Source organism: Salmo salar, chromosome ssa01 (genome assembly GCF_905237065.1).
Source record: "Salmo salar chromosome ssa01, Ssal_v3.1, whole genome shotgun sequence".
NCBI classification, from domain to species: Eukaryota; Metazoa; Chordata; class Actinopteri; order Salmoniformes; family Salmonidae; genus Salmo; species Salmo salar.
In genome coordinates this window covers 155,411,312-155,429,330 of record NC_059442.1, presented here as the reverse complement: position 1 = coordinate 155,429,330, position 18,019 = coordinate 155,411,312, and the positions used below count along the sequence as shown (strand labels likewise).

Here is an 18,019-nt window from a genome sequence, read left to right as displayed (position 1 = left end):
TTGTGCAAAAGTAAGTGTGTGTGTCACTGCAGGGGGATTAAAGTAGGAAACATCTTCATGTGGGGGGCAGGCATTACGTGGCTTGATAAACCTGTAGTTATTTGCTCCACATCTTTATCTTCAATATTAATCCCTCCTATACTTCATCCTGAAATTAGAGAGAGACCTAGAGAGAGAGAGTATTATTGCCTGAGGCAAATCAGATCACACCTCCATCCTGCTCCTCCCCCCTATATGCAGAAACTTAAGCAGGAAGCACCTGTGGTGAGGACTGTTCAACGTTGGTCTGTTCCGGGTCGCCTCTGGGAATAGTATCGACGTATACGCTGACTCTGTGACTGGATTCGTCAAGAAGTACATAGAGGCTGTTGTTCCTACTGTGACGATTACAACTTATACAAACCAAAAACCGTGGATAGATGGCAGCATTCGCGCAAACCACCACATTTAACCACAGCAAGGTGACTGTTAACAAGGACTTGTTCAAACAGACCAGTTATGACCTCCATAAGGCAATTAAAAAGCGGAAAAACTACAGTACAGGGACAAAGTGGAGTCGCAATTTAACGGCTCAGACACCAGACGCATGTGGCAGGGACTCCAGACAATCATGGATTATAAAGGCAAAGCCAGCTACGTCGCGGACACTGAAGCCTCGCTCCCGGGAAAAGCTAAACACATTTTTCGCCCGCTTCGAAGAAAACACAGAGCCGCCGACATGGGCCCCCGCCGCCTGTGTGCTCCTGATCTCTGTGGCCGACATGAGTAAGACATTTAACACTGGGCCAATTGTGCGCCGCCCCATGGGTCTCCCGGTCGCGCCCGCTTGCGACAGCGCCTGGATTCAAACCAGGATCTCTAGTGGCACAGCGAACCAGTGCCTTAAACCACTGCGCCACTCGGGAGGCTACATTTCTTGTAATTCTACCCATTTTGCCATGGGGTGGAACAAAATATTTGTAGCTTTAAAGCAAATTTCCTGCAATTCTACATATTTTGCCAAGACTTATGTCATGTTATGATATCGGAGTGAGAGTAACCCAAAAAAAATCTAATGGGGGCCCACTTGAGGTCAGGGCCCCTGGTCTCATGGTCCCCGGTCAGTATTCAGCCATGATTACTAAAAATTTAGATAGCTGGCTAGACTAACTTACCAATCCGGAAATTGTTAGCTGACAAAGCTAATTGAGTGAATGTCAGTGATTGACATAAGAAAAACTGCTGATGCACAACCAAATGTCGAACTTGCGCATTCCACTATTCTAACTCTCAAACAGTAAGTTGAGACCCTGACTGGGGGGGGGAATCTAGTGGCCAGGGGCGCTAAGTGATTGCTTATGTCGCTTATGCCTGGAGCCGGACCTGGAGTGAGGTGGCGAAACATCAAGGGATGGAAGACAGAGGAGAAAGAAAATAGGTTGACTCCATGGAGTTGGTGCTTGAGAGAAATGAGGAGACATTATTGAATAACATTGTTAGCCAATTGTTGATACAGCAGCCATCATGGATGTCACAGAGGCTCAGTGCTCTTACCTTCCACCTCCTCCTCATCACAGACATGCTTGACAAAGCATGCCCCTCTGTCCAGCACTGCCTCATCCTCCACCCTGCAGGAACAACAGGAACACTGTGAGAACAAGGGACTATACCTAGGACACTAGTAGAACGGGGGACTATACCTAGAACACTAGTAGAACAATATAATATGCCTAGGACACTAGTAGAATGGGGGACTATACCTAGAACACTAGTAGAACAATATAATATACCTAGGACACTAGTAGAACAATATAATATGCCTAGGACACTAGTAGAACAATATAATATACCTAGGACACTAGTAGAACAATATAATATACCTAGGACACTAGTAGAACAATATAATATACCTAGGACACTAGTAGAACAATATAATATACCTAGGACACTAGTAGAACAATATAATATACCTAGGACACTAGTAGAAAAATATAATATACCTAGGACACTAGTAGAAAAATATAATATACCTAGAACACTAATAGAATATAATATACCTAGGACACTAGTAGAATATAATATACCTAGAACATAAGTAAAACAGGGGAATATACCACTGTCAACATCACTGATTCCCAAACATGTCCTCAGGACCACCAGCAGCCAGTCCACATATTTGTTTTATTCCAACACGAGCACACCTGATTCAACTAATCAAGGGCTTGGTGATTAGTTAACACATTTGAATCAGGTGTGCTTGTACTGGAATAGGTCAGATATGTGGAAAGGCTGGGTCAGGGTGTCTCGAGGACCAGGTTGGGAAACACTGAGCTACATGATTGGATCAATACAGAGGCTGAAGCATTCTGAACAGGATGTGTGTGTCATCACACTAGGGACGTCGTTCAGCCCAAAGCCCCTATCGTTATGAGGGTGACACAAACACACAAAGCCTTAGTCCTCCATCTGGCTCACACTTGCTGCATCTATCTCTCACTCTATCACCTTAGTCCTTATTTGTGAGTCACGTGGGCTTCTTACAATGATCTGCCCTGGCTGTCAGGATTAGCCTAGCTTTACTTAGGAGTGAAACCTCTGAGCACACAAATACAAACACACATGGGAAGCCTCTCTACTACAGTTACCTGCAATAAGAGCCTAGTTACTAGATCAAGGGCACTGTGTTTATTTTGATCTGTTATGAGCACTGTTGAAGAAAGTATATTACGCACACCACCTACCGTCTATTGTGTATCCAGATACATGCAGAGAGAAGAAGAACATGAACAGATTGATTATCAAGCTAAGGTTATAAACACTCATTAGATTCCATGTAGAAGATCTCAAAAGAGAGTTATTTTATGCTCATGTACTCATTCTAAGGCAACAAGGGAAAAGTCCTCTTACTACAGGTAACCTCCTCCACTTCTACTAACCTGCTGTATGAGCCTGAAGGTCAGGTCTGTGTTCCCATGAAACCAGTCTACATAATTACGCCCATCCTATTTAGCAATCCAGCGTGCACATACACACAACCCCACACAGTTGTGCATCGTCCGGACAGACTAACACTCATTCTTTCCTTTATTTCAGACCTGTCAAACGGTTTTTGTGCAATCACAATAGGAGAGGGCAGAGTATCCTGTATCCTGGAGAAGGACAACATAAAATCAGTTCAGTTTCTATTATTCATCCCATTCAGTCTTTATTGCCCATACTTTTCATCGGAAGGCACAGAACCTGACTTAATAGAACGTAATAGAACACAGTTCTAAGTTCTTGGATAGTAACTCTGCAGGTCTCAAGAAACACAATGCAACTCCATTGCATTGGTCAGATACTCTTTCACGTTCTCATGACTGACCAAACACAGCATGATGTCTATGAGAGCGTGTGTGGCTGTGCTTATACCTGCCCGATGTCCCGGGCTGGAAATTAATTATTTGCAGGATTTCTTCAGAGCCGGATTTCTACACACTCGTTACACAATGTTACACTATTAAAGCATGTGCATGCATGCATGTCCTGCAGGTATTTATCGGTGTCCATGGTAATATGTTTCCTATTTGTGCATACTGATATATAGGCCTACTTGTGTATTTTGCCTGAAGCCATACGCCTGACAATGATAATACCCCTGCCAGTCAGAGCGGAGAGAACAAAAGAGTTTGTGCCAAAAGCCTTCTGCAGGACAGGTAAGTTCCTGGTGTATAAGGAAGCTCAGAGCTCATGTTTAGTTCCCTGTCCAAGCGTTGGATCACTTTGTGGGGCTACATGGCCTACAGCTCTACCCTGATCCCTCAGCCAGCTGGTTCTTCCTGGAGCAGGGAGGCCTATAGGAACGTAGCCCATGGTTGACTTTAGTTTCGAGACCAGATGTTTAGACCACATGGAGAGCCAGTCTCAGTCAGAACCAACAGCACAGCACAGGGAGAGGAGCAAGGAGAAAGAGTAAAATATGAACCCGTAGGCTTAGGTTAACCAGAACACAAAGACAGTTTGCTCATTTTTCATCTTTCTACCCCCTTCTTATTTTCTCTCTCTCCATCTTGCTGTTCCCCTTCTTGTTATCCCTCCATCTCTAGGATAAATCTGCTGTTCTGTCCTTGAGCAAGGCAGTTAACCCCCAACAACAGGTGCTCCATGTGCGTCCATGACGTGGACGTGGATTAAGGCATCCCCCCACACACCTCTCTGATTCAGAGGGGTTAAATGCGGAAGACAGTTCGGTTGAAAGCAGACAGTTGTGTATCCCCCTTTCCTTTCCCTCCAGCTTTCAACACAGATCAATAGAAGGATCAGGTCATAACTGTGACCATCATCCCTCCTTTTCCAATAGAAAATGTACTTTAACTTATCAATAATAATACAATATAGTCCTGTAGACATGTTCAAATGAGTTTTTTTGCAGATAAAGATGTGGTATTTAATATTAAAACATCCAATGTCCACCAGGAATATCCAGTTTGTTCCTTAATTCGAGTACCTTGGACCGCAAGGTAGACTAGGGAATATTTACTTTCTCCTTTTACGCTGCCCCACCCCCGGGCCAGAATAAAGCTGCTACACAGTTTGAGGGAGGTTGCCTCTTGTTACACAAACCACTAAATAAGCAACGACAGGAAGAATACAACTTGTTCCTGAGACAGATAGCACCAACTAGCATCTCATCTTCATTTCCCCAGCGGAGGGACAGCCTTATCACATTATCTGGCCTTGAGATATGATTGGGGCCAGAGCATAACCATAACATTGAAGCAAAGCCCCAACATCAAACACACAGGGGAGAAGAGTAGCCGGGGGCCTGGTGTTGTGCCATCCTGCCAAGCGCTGCCAAATACTGGTCTCTGACTCTCCTTTGGTTTTTCAGTCTTGAAGGAAAGAATGGAGGAAAGAATAGAGGAATGGTTGACTTTCAACAGAGTTGAGTGTTGCGCAGCATCAAAGCAGCCTTGAGTTTCATTGTGAAGTATAGTAGGGAGTGAAATGGAAGGGTTGTACTGTACTCCATCATCTCCCACCATTCTCCTTGTCCTGTTTGTTCTTCAGTCTCTCCAGGACAGTATGTGCCTTCCTGGTAAGAACAGTTACAGAGCGTCATCTCTGTCACACAGAGAGCAGGCCATGGCTTCAGCCAGTCCCTCCAGGTTACTACATGCATTCCAGGCAAACAGCTATAGAGAATCATCTTATAGTTGTCAGAGAGCCGGCTATAACGTCAGTCAGTCATCCAGCCAGTCAGTCAGTCATTCAACCAGTCAATCTTTCAAGAGTCCCTGAGGTGTCATTGGTGATGTGACGAAGTCAGCTCTTCCTCTGAGGCTCTGAGGCTCCGTTTAAGGACTTAGGGAAATATCTGTTCGGACAGCTGCAGGCGCAGAGGGAGAGTGAGAGAGCCTTGGAATGTACAGGGTCAGGGGTCATTCCTATTCACATTAACTAAAAAGATGAGGAAGATCTGGTTGGTGGTTTGAGAGGGTTTCTGAGAACCCTCTCTGAGTCTTTAAAAAAAAACTTTAAAAAAGGCACACGTAGCCTAAATATCAATACATACACAAACTATCTGGGTCAAATAGGGGAGAAGCGTTGTGCCGTGAGGTGTTGCTTTATCAGTTTTTTTAAACCAGGTTTGCTGTTTATTTGAGCAATATGAGATAGAAGGAAGTTCCATGCAATAATGGCTATATATATATATATAAATAAATGTACGCTTTCTTGAATTTGTTCTGGATTTGCGGACTGTGAAAAGACCCATGGTGGCATGTTTGATGGGGTTTGGCGTGTCAGATCTGTGTGTAAGTTGACTATGCAAACAATTCGGAATTTAACATAATGTTTCTTATGACTGCATCACTTCTTCTTTCAGTCTCTCCTCAACTCTTAGCCAAGAGAGACTGGCATATAAATAATATGTATCTGCCCTCTGATTACAATGACAAGCCAGATGTGCCGCTCTGCTTTGGGCCAGCTGCAGCTTAACTAGGTCTTTCCTTGCAGCACTCTACCGGACAATAATTCAGATAAAACTAGAGCATGCAGGACTTGCTTTTTGGAATGTGGTGTCAAAAAAGCTGAGAATCTCTTAATTATCGACAGACCTCTCCCCATCTTTACAACCATTGAATCTATATGTTTTGACCATGACAGTTTACAATCTAAGGTAATGCCAAGTAATTTAGTCTCCTCAACTTGTTCAAAAGCCACACCATTCATTACCAGATTCAACTGAGGTCTAGAACTTAGGGACTGATTTGTACCAAATATGATCCTCTAGACAGGTACAAAATCTTTAACGGATTTACTGTACATAGCCTTCAAGTAGCATTTAGTTTAGCATTCGCCATTATAGCCTTCAAGTAGCATTTAGTTTAGCATTCGCCATTATAGCCTTCTTCTTCTGCACGCAGAAGGTGTGAAGGGGTGAGGCAGGGAGGGGAGGGGATGCAGCCGGTTCAAGTAACAGAGTGTAACAGAGTGTAACAGAGTGATAGGGCCTTCATTCTAGCCTTGCCACAAGAGGGGGAGGGGGGAGAAGCGAGAGAGAGCGAGAAGGGTCATGTTGCAGCAGGCTCAATGCTGGGGATGGACGGGGTCATGGGACTTGAGCTCCTACCACACCAGGGGCCCCATATACCCCCAGGACAGGAGCCACATAATCAGCCTGTGATGAGGTTTCTAACAGGGTGGGCTTTATGGGGAACACTGCACAGGGATGGACATACACACACCAAGGGGTTCAGGGCTAGACGTACAGTATACCCACACCAGTGGTGGGCGAGAGATGTGGAATGTTCAGCATTCCCACCTCGGGAAAAACAAGACCCTTTCCTCCTTTTTCAACATGAATGAAAAAAATCCTCACAAGGACATATTTTTTGTAAAGCCGCCACATGGATTGACTCTCACCTTGTCTGACACACACATTCTATACTATATACATTCACCTCTAAAATGACTGGCAACCATGATGAAGATACTGTATAAAATACTGTACAAAATAAATAATATAAATACTGAGCTATATCGAATGCGCAATTTTGGGGGAAATGATTTTATACTAATACAATTGCTCAGAGAAAGAGACTTTGTTTAACAAGTAATAAAAAACATTCTCAGAAAGGTAGGGATGGGAATAATTTTGACTCCCTTTGCGAGATTAACAGCACTGAGCCTTTTCTAAAATGTTTTATGAGATTGGAGAACACATTGGGAGGGATGTTAGACCATTCCTCCATACAGAATCTTTCCAGGTCCTTGATATCCTTAGTCTGCACTTATGGACTGCCCTCTTCAATTCAAACCACAGGTTTTCAATGGGGTGAAAGTCCAGAGACTGAGATGGCCATTGTAAACATTTTCTTTTGTGGTCAATTAACCATTTCTCTCTGGATTTTGATGTGTGCTTGGGGTTAGTGTCTTGCTGGAAGATCCACTTGAGGCCAAGTTTCAGTCTCCTGGCAGAGGCAACCAGGTTTTTGGCTAAAATGTCCTAGTAGCACCACTGTTGTGCGTGGCCAAAGAGCTCTATTTCCATGTCATCTGACCGTAGCGTCGGTTCCAATCCACAGGACCCTGTATAGCTTTATTTGATTGCTCTAAATAAAAGGCTTTTTCTAGAAAACCTTCCAAAGAGCCTATTGACATGGAGGTGATGTCTGATTGTACATGTGGGAAGTAGGTGACCAAGTTCCGGAATTCTCCAACTTTGGCCCTTGGATTTTTATTTTCCTCCTAAACCATCGTCCTCACTGTGTATCCTTTTAAACTTGGATTAGCTAACAAAACATGCCATTGGAACACAGGAGTGATGGTTGCTGATAATGGGCCTCTGTACGCCTATGTAGATATTGCATAAAAAATCTGCCGTTTCCAGCTACAATAGTCATTTACAACATTAACAATGTCTACACTGTATTTCTGATCAATTTGATGTTATTTTAATAGACAAAAATGTTTGCTTTTCTCTCAAAAACAAGGACATTTCTAAGTGACCCCAAACTTTTGAACGGTAGTTTATTTGCAAAACTTGCCCCACGCAATGTTAGTCAAGGCCTACATCAGTGGCTCAGGGGGAAGAGCAGGTTGAGGACCTTGATTGCCTGCACCCTGGCTTCCCTAGCTTTCTCACGTGGTTGCTTTTGCAGTGTGCTTGGAAAAATATATTTGGGAAACTTACTAACAGCTCTAAAGGATTGTACAAAGACTATCTTTCCTAGTGGCTGTGCACTTTTAAGGATGCACTATGCAGAAATCGCTCTGCCATTTGCTAAAATTCTAATAGGTCGCCTAAAAATTGTCAAAGACCCCAGCCATAGACTGACTCTCTACTACCGCATGGCAAACGGTACTGGAGTGCCAAGTCTAGGACAAAAAGGCTTCTCAACAGTTTTTACCCCCAAGCCATAAGACTCCTGAACAGGTAATCAAATGGTTACCCGGACTATTTGCATTGTGTGCCCCCCCCCAAACCCTCTTTTTACGCTGCTGCTACTCTCCGTTTATCATATATGCATCGTCACTTTAACTATACATTCATGTATATACTACCTCAATTGGGCCGACCAACCAGTGCTCCCGCACATTGGCTAACAGGGCTATCTGCATTGTGTCCCACCACCCACCACCCGCCAACCCCTTTTTTACCCTACTGCTACTCTCTGTTCATCATATATGCATAGTCACTTTAACCATATCTACATGTACATACTACCTCCAATCAGCCTGACTAACTGGTGTCTGTATGTAGCCTGTCTTTTTACTGTTGTTGTATTTCTTTACTTACCTATTGTTCACCTAATACCTTTTTTGCACTATTGGTCAGAGCCTGTAAGTAAGCATTTCACTGTAAGGTCTACACCTGTTGTATTCGGCGCACGTGACAAATAAACTTTGATTTGATTTTCAGTTAATGTGACAAAACAAGGAAGTATATTGTAGAGAATCATTGTGCCATCTAAACCGCTATGATATATATTTTCCATCACCAAAAAAACGAAACCGAAGACCAAAAACGAAATGTAAGAACGGGAAGCGTAGAAATAGTGCACATTGAAGCAGTAGATCAGTTCTAAGACTTGCTTTCAATGAGAATGGCAGATCTATAACTCACATTTCCATGTGAATCTGGTCGGGTCGTCCAAAAGGTTTAAGTTTTAAGTCACTTTTGTAATTCCCACAGATCCTAAAAAAAAAGGTTATACAGCTGCACCATTGAAATCATCCTGACTGGCTGCAACACCACTTTGTAGGACAACTACAAGGCACCCGACCGCAAGGAGCTACAGGGGGTAGTGAGTACGGCCCAGTACATCACTGGAGCCAAGCTCTTCCTGCCATCCAGGTACGCTATACCAGGCGGTGTCAGAGGAAGGCCCAAAACATTGTCAAAGACTCCAGCCACCCAAGCCATAGACTGTTCTCTCTGCTACCGCATGACAAGCGATACCGGAACGCCAAGTCTGGAACTAACAGGACCCTGTGTAGCTTCTACCCCGAAGACATAAGACTGCTAAACAATAGTGCTAAATAACTAGTCAAGTGGAAACCCGGACTACCTGCATTGACCTTTTCTTGCACTAACTCTGTCGCAGCAACTATGCACACACACACACACACTCTGAACTCTACCCAAACACTCACACACACCCACACATAACATAAGCAGACATGCACACTGATGCCACATAAACACTTTCACTCTCACCACATACACTGCTGCTACTGTCTTATCTATCCTGTTGCCTAGTCATCCCTACCTACAGTGCTTTCAGAAAGTACTCACACCCCTTAAATTGTTGTGTTACAGCCTGAATTTAAAAATAATTAAAATTGAGATTGTCACTGGCCTACACACAATACCATAATGTCAAAGTGGATTTTTTATTTTGTTTTTATGTATAAATGAAAAGCTGAAATGTTTGAGTCAATAAGCATTCAACCCCTTTGTTATAGCAAGCCTAAATAAGTTTAGGCGTAAAAATGTGCTTAACAAGACACATAAGTTGCATGGACTTATTCTGTGTGCAATAATAGTGTTTAGTTAATTATTCAAAAATCATGTTAATCGCTGTACCCCACACATACCGATAATTGTAAGGTCCCTCAATCAAGCAATGAATTTCAAACACAGATTCAACCACAAAGACCAGGGAGGTTTCCAAATGCCTCGCAAAGAAAAGCATCTATTGGTAAATGGGTCAAAATAAAAAAAAGCAGATGCTGAATATCCCTTGAGCGTGGTGAAGTTATCAATACATCCAGTCAAGCAGATTAGAGCCGAGCACAGCCAAAATCCTAGAGAAAAACTTGGTTCTGTCTGCTTTGAAATAGTCACTGGGAGACAAATTCACCTTTCAGCAGGACAATAACCTAAAACAAGGCCAAATATACACTGGAGTTGCTAACCAAGCTGACATTGAATGATACAGAGTGGCCTAGCTACAGTTTTGACTTAAATCAGCTTGAAAATCTATGGCAAGACTTGAAAATGGCTGTCTAACAATGATAAACAACCAACTTGACAGAGCTTGAAGAATTTTAAAAATAATAATAATAATAATAATAATAATGTACAAATATTGTACAATCCAGGTGTGCAAAGCTCTTAGAGACTTACCCAGAAAGACTCACAGCTGTAGTCGCTGTCAAAGGTAATTCTCACATGTATTGACTCAGGGGTGTGAATACTTATGTAAATGAGATATTTCTGTACTTGATTTTCAATAAATGTGCAAAAATGTATTGTTTTCACTTTGTTATTATGGGGTGTAGATGGATGAGGGAAAAAAATATATCTAATCAATTTTGAATTCAGGTTGTAACACAACAGAATGTGGAATAAGTTAACGGGTATGAATACTTTCTGAATGCACTGTTCATGTACATAGCTTCCTCAATTACCTGGTTCCCCTGCACATCGGCTCGGTACTGGTACTCCCTCTATATAGCCATGTTTTTCTTTTACTCGTCATTGTTATTCACTGTCGATTTATTCCTTGTGTGGATTTCCATTCTTTTTTATCTTTAAACTCTGCATTGTTTGAAAACGACCTGCAAGTATGCATTTCACTGTTAGTCTACATCTGTTGTTTATGAAGCATGTGACAAATAAAATTTGATTTAGGTTACAAAATCTAACCCGCATAGCACCTAATCAGTCTGAAGCGTCTGTCACTGGTTTCCTGTATCCGCTCTCTAAAGTAAAGACAACAGGAAACAACGCACTGATAAATCCAGACAGTAAGTAGATGAGGGCTCCCAAGTGGCGCAGCGGTCTAAGGCACTGCATCTCAGTGCTAGAGGCGTCACTACAGGCCTTGGTTCGATTCTAGGCTGTATCACAACCGGCCGTGATTGGGAGTCCCATAGGGCGGTGCACAATTGGCCCAGCGTCGTCCGGGTTTGGCTGGGGTAGGCCGTCATTGTAAATAAGAATTTGTTGTTCTTAACTGACTTACCTAGTTAAATAAAAGGTTAAATTTAAAAAATAAAGATGACATCATGAGAGAAAATAATGATTTCCCTGTCAAATGTAATCCGATTAGTGGGTTAGTCACTGAGAAAACAAAATATACTGCTCAAAAAAATAAAGGGAACACTTAAACAACACATCCTAGATCTGAATGAAAGAAATAATCTTATTAAATACTTTTTTCTTTACATAGTTGAATGTGCTGACAACAAAATCACGCAAAAATAATCAATGGAAATCCAATTTATCAACCCATGGAGGTCTGGATTTGGAGTCACACTCAAAATTAAAGTGGAAAACCACACTACAGGCTGATCCAACTTTGATGTAATGTCCTTAAAACAAGTCAAAATGAGGCTCAGTAGTGTGTGTGGCCTCCACGTGCCTGTATAACCTCCCTACAATGCCTGGGCATGCTCCTGATGAGGTGGCGGATGGTCTCCTGAGGGATCTCCTCCCAGACCTGGACTAAAGCATCCGCCAACTCCTGGACAGTCTGTGGTGCAACGTGGCGTTGGTGGATGGAGCGAGACATGATGTCCCAGATGTGCTCAATTGGATTCAGGTCTGGGGAACGGGCGGGCCAGTCCATAGCATCAATGCCTTCCTCTTGCAGGAACTGCTGACACACTCCAGCCACATGAGGTCTAGCATTGTCTTGCATTAGGAGGAACCCAGGGCCAACCGCACCAGCATATGGTGTCACAAGGGGTCTGAGGATCTCATCTCGGTACCTAATGGCAGTCAGGCTACCTCTGGCGAGCACATGGAGGGCTGTGCGGCCCCCCAAAGAAATGCCACCCCACACCATGACTGACCCACCGCCAAACCGGTCATGCTGGAGGATGTTGCAGGCAGCAGAACGTTCTCCACGGCGTCTCCAGACTCTGTCACGTCTGTCACGTGCTCAGTGTGAACCTGCTTTCATCTGTGAAGAGCACAGGGCGGCAGTGGCGAATTTGCCAATCTTGGTGTTCTCTGGCAAATGCCAAACGTCCTGCACGGTGTTGGGCTGTAAGCACAACCCCCACCTGTGGACGTCAGGCCCTCATACCACCCTCATGGAGTCTGTTTCTGACCGTTTGAGCAGACACATGCACATTTTTGGCCTGCTGGAGGTCATTTTGCAGGGCTCTGGCAGTGCTCCTCCTGCTCCTCCTTGCACAAAGGCGGAGGTAGCGGTCCTGCTGCTGGGTTGTTGCCCTCATCCGGCCTCCTCCACGTCTCCTGATGTACTGGCTTGTCTCCTGGTAGCGCCTCCATGCTCTGGACACTACGCTGACAGACACAGCAAACCTTCTTGCCACAGCTCGCATTGATGTGCCATCCTGGACGAGCTGCACTACCTGAGCCACTTGTGTGGGTTGTAGACTCCGTCTCATGCTACCACTAGAGTGAAAGCACCGCCAGCATTCAAAAGTGACCAAAACATCAGCCAGGAAGCATAGGAACTGAGAAGTGGTCTGTGGTCTCCACCTGCAGAACCACTCCTTTATTGCTAATTGCCTATAATTTCCACCTGTTGTCTATTCCATTTGCACAACAGCATGTGAAATTTATTGTCAATCAGTGTTGCTTCCTAAGTGGACAGTTTAATTTCACAGAAGTGTGATTGACTTGGAGTTACATTGTGTTGTTTAAGTGTTCCCTTTATTTTTTTGAGCAGTGTATAAATAATGAGGAATCATATTTTTTAGTAAAGGTTGTGCCAAAAGTATTTTACAATGTGGTTCCTTGTCAAACTATGAAGCAATAAATGTACATTGAATGAGTATGGAAATGATTCACAAGGAGATCACAAATGGCAATATATCGCAAAGATTCTCTTTGCTCTATTTTTCATTGCATGTGACCAGATGATCTCTTTTCTACCACCCAGTTTCTGCTTCATACATATTTACCAGAATAAATCTACAGCATGAATAGATGACATATAATGTACAAAAAAACAAAGAGTATAATGTCATCTGGAGGTTTAGATCTAAGGAGAAAGAACATGTAGTTTAGAAACCTATACAACCCACACAAAAACTTTCCACCAGGGCGCATGTTCCTGAGAGGCAAGCGATGTTGGTTGGCTATACCATAGATCATCTATTATATTAACAAGATAGTTGAGTGTCTGCTCTAACAACGGAAAGACATGTCCTTAAAGATGGAAGTAGGGCAGGAAGAAGGCGAAATCAAGTGGGCCCATTCAAGCCAATGAGAGGGCAGATATTCGTGTGAACAACGGATAATGTCCATATAAAGTCATTTTTTTCCAAAGTTGCCAAAATGCCACGTTCTTCCACATATCAGTGCATTCATAACAACATAAACATTACAACACTTCTATTCGATCAAATAAGCCTCACGTAGCAAATTAGCAATTACATTTTTTGTTTTACAAATTCACTCATTGACCTCCATAAATAAATTCTCAGTTTGTGGTCTTATTTTCGTGGACAGATGTTGTTAACCTAACGTAGCAGAAGTAAAAGAAATGCCTGAAACTAGATCCAAGACACAGATCTTAAGGACAAGAAGAAAAAAAAATTTGGTGAAAGGTTCTCTTTTGTACTGTTCAACCAATCCAGTAAATGTGGAGGAGGAGTTAAGATAGAGCGGAAGTCGTGTCACATGGCTCTTTCTATTTCCCCTGAAAACCGGAACATCCGGTTGTTGGGGACTCAGCAGAGGCTAGGGCGGAGTAAACGCTCTCGCTTTGCCTCTTCCTCTCTGGCTATACTTTCAAGAGAGGCCACACAGACCGCAGGAGAGTTACAAATATGCTCTAGTTGAGTTACCACGTTTTGTGGTGTTGTCACTATTCAGACATGTATGTATTCATAAATTACTTCACCCTGACGAGCGATAACACTTGGCTCTAGTGTCTTATTTAGACACGTACAATCTAATTGATTGTGACAGGCTCTCGGAAAAGAAGATTATCGTGCACTCTCATGCCTCAGCCTTGGAGAAGCTGCGGTAACAGACAGCTTATCCAGACCTCATTTGTGTATACGATCTGTTAGCTACTGAGAATTAAGCAATGTAGGGTGCTAAATAGTTAACATGGCTAATTCGCTTTACCACAAAGCACCTTCCTTGAAAGGTTGTAATTGATTATTTCATAGTTTCCCCCTGCTTTTAAGGTTTCTCAAAAGGTAAACAATGCCATGCCAGATTCAATGCAATGCCATAAAGATTTTCCATGATGGAACACTTTTGGCGACAAAATGGCTTTGCGTAATTACGCGTAGATTCCAGTATAATGGCAGTGGTTAGCGTGTGTTGAAATATGAACTCTATCCAAGTGGCTAGTATTAGGAACATCTGCTAACGTTACTCAGCAGTAACGTGATAGGCTATTAAATTACCTCACTTCTGACCGGGACAATATTTGAAGCGCAACATGCCCAGTCCAACAGACACCACCAAAACCACTACATAGGCTAGTGGAAAATAAAGATTAACTTTAGGAAATAGACACAAAAAAACTGGTTCATACTCACTTGTTTTTGTCGGTGCTCATTCTGCCGGAGTTTTGTCCAGCTTTTCCTCGGGGATGACTCCAGAAGACTGAAGCCGATGTCCCAATCGCCTTGCTCAATGAAAGCAAGAAAGTTGAGATTTGTTTCAAAACAATGCGTACAAACTGTTTTACACGAAACAATTTAGCAACGTTGGTCTCACTCCATTAAGCAACTCTCTCCTGCCTTTGAGAAGAAAGAATAATCTCTTAAAGAAAAGTTATTAAAATGCGTATACAACTATCTGGCAGGAGTCAATGATATTTAATCGGTTCGACAACACATATAGAAACGGACTTTTAGATTATGTGTACCGCGATAGCTTTTATCACACCATTCTAAGTAAATCTTCGAAGTTTCGCGATCGTTTTCGTATTTCTCTGCGCGTGTCTGAAGAAGCTCTGAGTGCGGCGTGTCTTTTTCCATTTTTTAAAGTTCCATCCCTCTTTCAACGTCACGCCACAAGTGGGAGGTAGAGGTCAAAAAGTTAGAGATACGGGCTCTGCTGGATTTCCAGTTATCACACATCTTTCCAATAATGAATTTCTCAGCGGCACGGTGTGTAGGCCTATGAATGAATTATAGGTCAACATTCCAAGGCCTATTGATAGCCTAATAAGGCATAATTATAACATGTGAAATCACCAAATTACTATTTTCTTACTCATTTTGTTGTTGATAAATATAGGCTAATGATTAATATGTGATTAATACATTTATCCACTACTATGAATTAGAAATTGCTATTTCTTTTTTTTTTTTACTTTTTGGATTATGTGTGTATTGTATCAGTGGAGGCTGGTGGAAGGAGCTGGTTTCCATATGTGTGATGCCGTTCCAGCCATTACAATGAGACTTTCCTCCTTCCTATAGCTCCACTGCTAGATTTTATTTTAACCTTTGTTTAACTAGGCAAGTCATTTTCAATGACGGCCTAGGAACAGTGAGTTAAGTGCCTTGTTCAGGGGCAGAACGACAGATGTATTTTTACCTTGTCAGATCGGGGATTATATTTTGCAACCTTTCGGTTACTAGTCCATAATAACCACTAGGCTACCTGCCGCCCCATTTTACTACACTGTTGGAGCTAGAAACATAAGCATTTCGCGGGACCTGCGATGACATCTGCAAATCTGTGTACGCGAACAAAAAAACTAACTGCACTAAACTACCTACACTAAAAGCTCATCTATATTTCATGGCCATGATAGGTCTATCATACAGGTACACATTTACACCTGACAGCCTCTTTTATTGTGTAAATTCACCGCCTGTCTGATTATCAACTAATTTCTAAGTAAATTGGTAATAACAGATTGGTTTGCAATTTAACACTGCCCGCGGCACCTTGCTCAGCCTATAAAGCTCAAAGACCCTCCAGACCAGGTAGTTTAGTATAGCTCCATCTTCTGGGCATATGCTATGCCCTTCAGGTAGGCTTTGCAGTGACCAACTGGGAATGTTTCCTCAAGGATCACACAAAACATCCCTATGGTCCTTCCCATAATGGTAGCCTATTTTTTTTTGCTGTTCATAAAACATCCCAAATGACTACCAATGAAGAAATACATGTTTTTCCCCCTTTCTCATTCATATTGAAAAACACAAGGCATGAAAGTGAAACCAAGCTATACATACTCATTATAGTACCCATGCAGGTCAATACATTTAAAAGGCTTTAAAAAATAATATATACAAATTATCAGGGGCGCAACTTTGGTTTTAGAAGTTGGGGGGACATAATTATTATGATATCTTTTTTATCCAGTCAGATAAACACTTCCAACAGCCTACCGGACCGCTCGGAGGCATCCGCATGGTCCTAAAGCACACCCCTGCCTCGTTTTGTATCACATTCCAATAATAAGACTGGGGGGGACAAAAATGCAATTTCAGAATGTGGGGGAGACATTCCCCCGTCCACAGTGAAATTGCGCCCCTGAAAATCATTGACATCATTAATTACAAAACAGCATCAAATACAGTGTCACTTTGTTTGACAGGTTCCACATCTTCTCACTGGCTCCCCTCCAGGGCAAACTGTGATGGTGATCTGCTAATGTTTACAAGGTACTGAGAAACTCTTTGACCTTGATAAAAAGCACACAACAAGCTGTTAGCACATCATGAATAATGATATTAATGTGAGTGTAATTAGTGCTTCAGGTCAGTGCAAGTGTTTGATGTGGATACAATGTGGAACAATGCTTGAATGTGCGAAAGGATGACAGTACTGCAACTGGACAGGAAGTGCAAGAATAATTCACATCAATAACCACATTTCCATCCAGTTTTTATTTGAGTAAAGTCATACCTTATTAAAAAAAATGTTTTCCATGGTGGAATCTTTTTGTGTCTGTAAAATTAATTATGTGCGAAATGGCGGTGAACACGCAGATATTGATATAATAACCATCATATGGAAGTAAACTTAGCGTCACGTGATGATATGGTGTGCGGTCCTCCTACTACGACTCCAGAAACCATGCAGTTTATTAGGATACAGATTCAATTATGATGAACTTTACAGGGTGGTGCTTTACAATAAGTATCTAGGGTCTTATTCTGGTGACATGATGATCGATGCTTGACTGCCTTTTGACAAATACAAATATTCTCACCCTTTATCCATAATAATCTAATCATGTAGACTAGCCTACTGTACCAGCACAGCCTACCTGCACTGTACCTGCGAGCTGTTGGCTAGAGCACACGTGCCAAAACCAGAATAGGCACATTTGCTATTTAACGCAGCAGGTTTTGTGACAAAACTATCCGTTGAATTGAACTTTAGATTTTTATTCGATACATGAAAGCTTAAGCAAAAAATTACATTTTGTGTGCACTATGTCATCACTTACCCATTTTTATCTGCAGCAAGTCCATTTTTCTCTTGGGCTCAAACTAGACATACAAATGCTCCTGTTGACTGGGCCTCCTTCAGAGCGCAAAGAAACAAACGTACAGGATTGACCAGGAAATCCAAATCAGATTACTATTAAATGCAGTCACAGAGAACCTAAACAACCCTACCAAGTTCTGGAAGATAATCAAA

At 42.4% G+C, this 18,019-nt stretch overlaps 1 protein-coding gene across 5 annotated transcripts in view; it reads right to left on the bottom strand.

Moving 5' to 3' along the window:
* Positions 1-15,410, bottom strand: part of LOC106569503 (electrogenic sodium bicarbonate cotransporter 1) — a 109,696-nt gene extending 94,286 nt beyond the window's left edge. For 3 of the 5 annotated variants that reach the window (XM_014140917.2, XM_014140909.2, XM_014140945.2), the window contains exons 1-2: positions 10,879-11,172; positions 1,534-1,607 (exon numbers count right to left, since the gene is read on the bottom strand). In XM_014140917.2, coding sequence (XP_013996392.1) covers positions 1,534-1,607; positions 10,879-10,949 — 145 coding nt within the window. In that variant the 5' untranslated portion in view covers positions 10,950-11,172. Of the gene's footprint in view, positions 1-1,533; positions 1,608-2,720; positions 2,724-10,878; positions 11,173-14,946 lie in introns of those variants that run through there. The other 2 variants (XM_014140925.2, XM_014140935.2) reach the window with 2 other exon arrangements.
* Between the last annotated feature and the right edge of the window lie 2,609 nt (positions 15,411-18,019).